Raw genomic sequence first — 8094 nt, forward strand, 5'->3', positions numbered from 1 at the left:
CTGTAAAACAGCCCAGGAAAGAGCTAGAGGGCTGGAAAAGGCAGCAACATGTAGGTAAATCCCCTGCAAACAAATGTGGATAGGGAAATGAATTAAAATTAAAATTAAAAAAATAAAAATGAACCAATATCAATTGGACAGAGGTCCCATAGCAGAGAATCAGGCTTCACGTCAGCAGAGAATCAGTCTCTTCATGCCATAGCAAAGAATCTGGCTTCATGTCAGCAGAGAATCAGTCTCTTCATGCCATAGCAGAGAATCTGGCTTCATGTCAGCGCAGAATCAGTCTTCATGTCATAGCAGAGAATCAGGCTTCACGTCACCCACCACTGGAACAGGCCACTGTCACACATTTAGGCCCCGGCACCCAGACAGAGGAGAGCGGTCCCGTAACAGAGAATCTGGCCTTATGTCAGCGCAGAATCTGTCTTCATGTCATAGCAGAGAATCAGGCTTCACGTCACCCACCACTGGAACAGGCCACTGTCACACATTTAGGCCCCGGCACCCAGACAGAGGAGAGCGGTCCCGTAACAGAGAATCTGGCCTTATGTCAGCGCAGAATCTGTCTTCATGTCATAGCAGAGAATCAGGCTTCATGTCACCCACCACTGGAACAGGCCACTGTCACACATTTAGGCCCAGGCACCCAGGCAGAGGAGAGAGGTCCCGTAACAGAGAATCTGGCCTTATGTCAGCGCAGAATCTGTCTTCATGTCATAGCAGAGAATCAGGCTTCACGTCACCCACCACTGGAACAGGCCACTGTCACACATTTAGGCCCAGGCACCCAGGCAGAGGAAAGAGGTCCCGTAACAGAGAATCTGGCCTTATGTCAGCGCAGAATCTGTCTTCATGTCATAGCAGAGAATCAGGCTTCACGTCACCCACCACTGGAACAGGCCACTGTCACACATTTAGGCCCAGGCACCCAGGCAGAGGAGAGAGGTCCCGTAACAGAGAATCTGGCCTTATGTCAGCGCAGAATCTGTATTCATGTCATAGCAGAGAATCAGGCTTCACGTCAGCCACCACTGGAACAGGTCACTGTCACACATTTAGGCCCAGGCACCCAGGCAGAGGAGAGAGGTCCCGTAACAGAGAATCTGGCCTTATGTCAGCGCAGAATCTGTATTCATGTCATAGCAGAGAATCAGGCTTCACGTCACCCACCACTGGAACAGGCCACTGTCACACATTTAGGCCCAGGCACCCAGGCAGAGGAGAGAGGTCCCGTAACAGAGAATCTGGCCTTATGTCAGCGCAGAATCTGTATTCATGTCATAGCAGAGAATCAGGCTTCACGTCACCCACCACTGGAACAGGCCACTGTCACACATTTAGGCCCCGGCACCCAGACAGAGGAGAGCGGTCCCGTAACAGAGAATCTGGCCTTATGTCAGCGCAGAATCTGTCTTCATGTCATAGCAGAGAATCAGGCTTCACGTCAGCCACCACTGGAACAGGCCACTGTCACACATTTAGGCCCAGGCACCCAGGCAGAGGAGAGCGGTCCCGTAACAGAGAATCTGGCCTTATGTCAGCGCAGAATCTGTATTCATGTCATAGCAGAGAATCAGGCTTCACGTCACCCACCACTGGAACAGGCCACTGTCACACATTTAGGCCCCGGCACCCAGACAGAGGAGAGGTTCATTCAACTTTGGGTTGCCCCGCAATATAATGGTAAAATGAAATTAAAAATAGTATTGAATGAGGAAGTGCCCTGGAGTAGAATAATATATTGTTAAGGGGAGGTAGTTAGTATCTAATCTGCACAAGGGATGGACAGGTCCTGTGGGATCCATGCCTGGTTCATTTTTATGAACGTCAGCTTGTCCACATTGGCTGTAGACAGGCGGCTGCGTTTGTCTGTAATGACGCCCCCTGCCGTGCTGAATACACGTTCAGACAAAACGCTGGCCGCCGGGCAGGCCAGCACCTCCAAAGCATAAAAGGCTAGCTCTGGCCACGTGGACAATTTGGAGACCCAGAAGTTGAATGGGGCAGAACCATCAGTCAGTACGTGGAGGGGTGTGCACAGGTACTGTTCCACCATGTTAGTGAAATGTTGCCTCCTGCTAACACGTTCCGTATCAGGTGGTGGTGCACTTAGCTGTGGCGTGTTGACAAAACTTTTCCACATCTCTGCCATGCTAACCCTGCCCTCAGAGGAGCTGGGCGTGACACAGCTGCGTTGGCGACCTCTTGCTCCTCCTCTGCCTTCGCCTTGGGCTTCCACTGGTTCCCCTGTGACATTTGGGAATGCTCTCAGTAGCGCGTCTACCAACGTGCACTTGTACTCGCGCATCTTCCTATCACGTTCCAGTGTAGGAAGTAAGGTGGGCACATTGTCTTTGTACCGGGGATCCAGCAGGGTGGCAACCCAGTAGTCCGCACACGTTAAAATGTGGGCAACTCTGCTGTCGTTGCGCAGGCACTGCAGCATGTAGTCGCTCATGTGTGCCAGGCTGCCCAGAGGTAAGGATAAGCTGTCCTCTGTGGGAGGCGTATCGTCATCGTCCTGTGTTTCCCCCCAGCCACGCACCAGTGATGGGCCCGAGCTGCTTTGGGTGCCACCCCGCTGTGAACATGCTTCATCCTCATCCTCCTCCACCACCTCCTCATCCTCGTCCTCCTCGTCCTCCTCGTCCTCCAGTAGTGGGCCCTGTCTGGCCACATTTGTACCTGGCCTCTGGTGTTGCAAAAAACCTCCCTCTGAGTCACTTCGAAGAGACTGGCCTGAAAGTGCTAAAAATGACCCCTCTTCCTCCTCTTCCTCCTGGGCCACCTCCTCTTCCATCATCGCCCTAAGTGTTTTCTCAAGGAGACATAGAAGTGGTATTGTAACGCTGATAACGGCGTCATCGCCACTGGCCCTGTTGGTGGAGTACTCGAAACAGCGCAACAGGGCACACAGGTCTCGCATGGAGGCCCAGTCATTGGTGGTGAAGTGGGTCTGATCCGCAGTGCGACTGACCCGTGCGTGCTGCAGCTGAAACTCCACTATGGCCTGCTGCTGCTCGCACAGTCTGTCCAGCATATGCAAGGTGGAGTTCCACCTGGTGGGCACGTCGCATATGAGGCGGTGAGCGGGAAGGCCGAAGTTACGCTGTAGCGCAGACAGGCGAGCAGCGGCAGGGTGTGAACGCCGGAAGCGCGAACAGACGGCCCGCACTTTATGCAGCAGCTCTGACATGTCGGGGTAGTTGCGAATGAACTTCTGCACCACCAAATTCAGCACATGCGCCAGGCAAGGGATGTGCGTCAAACCGGCTAGTCCCAGAGCTGCAACGAGATTTCGCCCATTATCGCACACCACCAGGCCGGGCTTGAGGCTCACCGGCAGCAACCACTCGTCGGTCTGTTGTTCTATACCCCGCCACAACTCCTGTGCAGTGTGGGGCCTGTCCCCCAAACATATGAGTTTCAGAATGGCCTGCTGACGTTTACCCCGTGCTGTGCTGAAGTTGGTGGTGAAGGTGTGTGGCTGACTGGATGAGCAGGTGGAAGAAGAGGAGGAGGAAGCTGAGTAGGAGGAGGAGGAGACAGGAGGCAAAGAATGTTGCCCTGCGATCCTTGGCGGCGGAAGGACGTGCGCCAAATAGCTCTCCGCCTGGGGCCCGGCTGCCACTACATTTACCCAGTGTGCAGTTAGGGAGATATAGCGTCCCTGGCCGTGCTTACTGGTCCACGTATCTGTGGTTAGGTGGACCTTGCCACAGATGGCGTTGCGCAGTGCACACTTGATTTTATCGGACACTTGTTTGTGCAGGGAAGGCACGGCTCCTTGGAGAAGTAGTGGCGGCTGGGAACAACATACTGTGGGACAGCAAGTGACATGAGCTGTTTGAAGCTGTGTGTGTCCACCAGCCTAAATGACAGCATTTCATAGGCCAGTAGTTTAGAAATGCTGGCATTCAGGGACAGGGATCGAGGGTGGCTAGGTGAGAATTTACGCTTTCTCTCAAATGTTTGTGAGATGGAGAGCTGAACGCTGCCGTGTGACATGGTTGAGATGCTTGGTGACGCAGGTGGTGGTGTTGGTGGTACATCCCATGTTTGCTGGGCGGCAGGTGCCAACGTTCCTCCAGAGGCGGAGGAAGAGGCCGAGGCGGCGGCAGCAGCAGCAGAAGAGGCCGAGGCGGCAGCAGCAGAAGAGGTAGCAGGGGGAGCCTGAGTGACTTCCTTGTTTTTAAGGTGTTTACTCCACTGCAGTTCATGCTTTGCATGCAGGTGCCTGGTCATGCAGGTTGTGCTAAGGTTCAGAACGTTAATGCCTCGCTTCAGGCTCTGATGGCACAGCGTGCAAACCACTCGGGTCTTGTCGTCAGCACATTGTTTGAAGAAGTGCCATGCCAGGGAACGCCTTGAAGCTGCCTTTGGGGTGCTCGGTCCCAGATGGCGGCGGTCAGTAGCAGGCGGAGTCTCTTGGCGGCGGGTGTTCTTATTTTGCCCACTGCTCCCTCTTTTGCTACGCTGTTGGCTCGGTCTCACCACTGCCTCTTCCTCCGAACTGTGAAAGTCAGTGGCACGACCTTCATTCCATGTGGGGTCTAGGACCTCATCGTCCCCTGCATCGTTTTCCACCCAGTCTTGATCCCTGACCTCCTGTTCAGTCTGCATACTGCAGAAAGACGCAGCAGTTGGCACCTGTGTTTCGTCATCATCAGAGACGTGCTGAGGTGGTATTCCCATGTCCTCATCATCAGGAAAAATAAGTGGTTGTGCGTTATTGCATTCTATCTCTTCCACCCCTGGAGAAGGGCTAGGTGGATGCCCTTGGGAAACCCTGGCAGCAGAGTCTTCAAACAGCATAAGAGACTGCTGCATAACTTGAGGCTCAGACAGTTTCCCTGATATGCATGGGGGTGATGTGACAGACCGATGGGCTTGGTTTTCATGCGCCATCTGTGCGCTTTCTGCAGAAGACTGGGTGGGAGATAATGTGAACGTGCTGGATCCACTGTCGGCCACCCAATTGACTAATGCCTGTACCTGCTCAGGCCTTACCATCCTTAGAACGGCATTGGGCCCCACCAAATATCGCTGTAAATTCTGCTGGCTACTGGGACCTGAGGTAGTTGGTTCACTAGGACGTGTGGCTGTGGCAGAACGGCCACGTCCTCTCCCAGCACCAGAGGGTCCACTAACACCACCACGACCATGTCCACGTCCGCGTCCGCGTCCCTTATTAGATGTTTTCCTCATTGTTCCCGTTCACCACAATTTTGAGAATGGCAAATTTGGGAATGCTTTTTCAACCCTGAACAAAAAGTCTGCTTTTACGGTCACTACAAATAACTTGACCAGCTAAAACTGTGCAGATTTGGTTGAATAGAGATGTGAGACCTGTTTTTTTTTGCGCTGTGTGACAGTTATAGGTTTAATCACAGAATGACACTTCTATCAGCACGTTAGCGTGTGTCTTAGGTTTTTCTGAATGACACTATCAATACCTTCAATGTAAGATTTTCTTTTTGGGATAGATTTCAAGTAGGCCTCAAATACCACAAACTAGTTATTTTCAGAATGGCAAATTTGGGAATGCTTTTTCAACCCAGAACAAAAAGTCTGCTTTTACGGTCACTACAAATAACTTGACCAGCTAAAACTGTGCAGATTTGGTTGAATAGAAATGTCAGGTCTATTTTTTAGGCACTGGGTGACAGGCTCAACTTGCCCCTGATGTAATATATGGCCAAAAAATAACCACACTGTTGATGGTTAAATGCACTTGGGTGACACAGGCTCAGCCTGCAGCTGATGTAGTATATGGCCAAAAAATAATCAGACTGTTGATGGTTAAATGCAAGTCAATAATAGCACTTCAATGATCCACAGCTGCAGATCGATCACAGAATGAAGTCTTTTGGAGGAGTTAATCTGCCTAATCTCGCCCTAACGTCGCAGCTGCAACCTCTCCCTATACTGATCATAGCAGAGTGACGTGCTGCGCTACGTGACTCCAGCTTAAATAGAGGCTGGGTCACATGGTGCACTGGCCAATCACAGCCATGCCAATAGTAGGCATGGCTGTGATGGCCTCTTGGGCCAAGTAGTATGACACTTGTTGATTGGCTGCTTTGCAGCCTTTCAAAAAGCGCCAAGAAAGCGCCGAACACCGAACCCGAACCCAGACTTTTACGAAAATGTTCGGGTTCGGGTCCGTGTCACGGACACCCCAAAATTCGGTACGAACCCGAACTATACAGTTCGGGTTCGCTCATCCCTAATAGGAGGGCTAAATATAGCGTATAGTGGCCAATAATCAAACGGGCATAATATATATTGTATGCTACTGCCCATAGTTTATTTTACTTCTCTTTTTCCTTTTATATTGAGTGCTGTATAGACATATAGTGGCACATTTATTAAGACCGGCATTTTAGACGCTGGTCTTAATAACCCCTAAACCTGGCGATGGATCCGCCGGAGTTATGAAGAGGCGCCAGCCTCTACATAAATTCAGCAGATCCTCCACCACTCCACCACTCCACCACCATTTTCTGAACCTAAAACAGGCATAGAAAATGGTAAATGAGACTGGCCTGTCAGCCCATCCCCTTCTTGGCCCACACCCACTTTTTTAGACCTGGCGTGAGCGGGGAGAAGTCGCCAAATGTGGCGCAAAGGACTTTTGCGCTGCAGTCTGCAACAGAAATACACTTAATTTAGGCGTATTTCTGATTGATAAATGACCTGCACACTCCTTCCCTACAAGTCTTATCAGAGAATGTGTATTACCTGGATATAGCATAACCATTTACTTGTAAGAATTTGAAGAGTTCTTGAGCTTTCTCACGATCCCGACCTTTTTCTTTTGCTGTTAATGTGTCATAAGGCACCAATAGGGGGTGACTGCCTGCACCTGCAAAAAATGATCTGTTAGCCTGCAACTGTTCATGTCAATTCAATCAGTGCCACGAACTGATAAACTTACTGTGTAGCTGTAGTACACTAATGACCTGATCTTTTTACAAGTGAGTAAACACATAATTGTTCACCCTATTACCTACTTTTAGCTTCCAGCTCCATCTTCTTCTTCTTAGCCCAAATGTTGTGGTAGTTTTCTGCCATCATTTCTACCATTCCCTGAAGAAAAAAATAGGGAAAATATTCATCATACACCACTATTTATATGAGATGTACCAACTCAACCTGCAGAATGTGTTGGCAAGTAACTGAGGTTCACTTGTGAATTGAAAATAATAGCTGAAGGCATTCTCCCATTCGATTCTGTGAATCAATCAGATGAAACAATTTGCTCACATCTATTACTGGGCTAAATTATGAATGGTTGCAGCGATGGAAGTTACAGTCTCCTGAGTGAAAGACTTTGGCTAGGTTCACATCTGAGGAGGAGATTCCAGCAGAAGCCTTCGTCACAGATTATGGGAAAAAAGGATGAAATGCTGCTGTATGCAAAATGCCGATAATTCGCACCAGACACCTGATGGACTCCAGTATATTGAATGGGATCCAAGGGGTGCTAGTAGTGCCTGGCATATGCAAGATTTGGCAGGACCAGTGTTCTGTTCCTATACCAGAAAAGAGTACTGCCATCCTAGTGCTAATGTGAACATAGCCTTCCAAGAGGACACTTTAGGTGCACTTGGCATAATGTGATTACAGTGTACTGTTCTCACCTCAACAGGTCCGGGGCATTTAAGTTTTTCTGACAAAGTGACCTTAAACTTGTGTATCTAATCACGCTCACATTTTGGTTTAGGGAATCTAAGTGACCTTTAACATGTAATTAACAAAGCTAAAATGAAATATATGTGACATGGTCTATAAAATATGACTACAAGCTTTATCATCATACACTACTAAAAAAAAAATAGCAGTCTGCAGTCAAAGATGAAACATTTCAAATAAAATACCAAAATGGCAAATCTCCAAGAATGGACTTAAATTTTCCAAAAGTTAGTTTTTTTAAATGTCAAGTCAGAAATCTGGTCATATAGGGTCCAAACACGAAGCACAAAGTCTAGGCTTAGTGTTTTGTTGTACAGAAAAATAAGGGAGGGAGATTTGCTCAAATAAATTTACTTCAGTTATGGCTCAATCTGGTATACATGCCTAGCAGCA

General features: G+C 49.3%; 1 protein-coding gene across 1 annotated transcript in view; it reads right to left on the reverse strand.

The window, feature by feature from the left end:
* The window catches only part of RYR3 (ryanodine receptor 3), a 734312-nt gene that overhangs the window by 322370 nt on the left and 403848 nt on the right, over positions 1-8094 (reverse strand). Inside the window, exons 56-57 of the mRNA XM_040412592.1 lie at positions 7020-7095; positions 6748-6871 (exon numbers count right to left, since the gene is read on the reverse strand). Coding sequence (XP_040268526.1) covers positions 6748-6871; positions 7020-7095 — 200 coding nt within the window. The remainder of the gene's footprint in view (positions 1-6747; positions 6872-7019; positions 7096-8094) is intronic.

Source organism: Bufo bufo, chromosome 11, assembly GCF_905171765.1.
Source record: "Bufo bufo chromosome 11, aBufBuf1.1, whole genome shotgun sequence".
NCBI classification, from domain to species: Eukaryota; Metazoa; Chordata; class Amphibia; order Anura; family Bufonidae; genus Bufo; species Bufo bufo.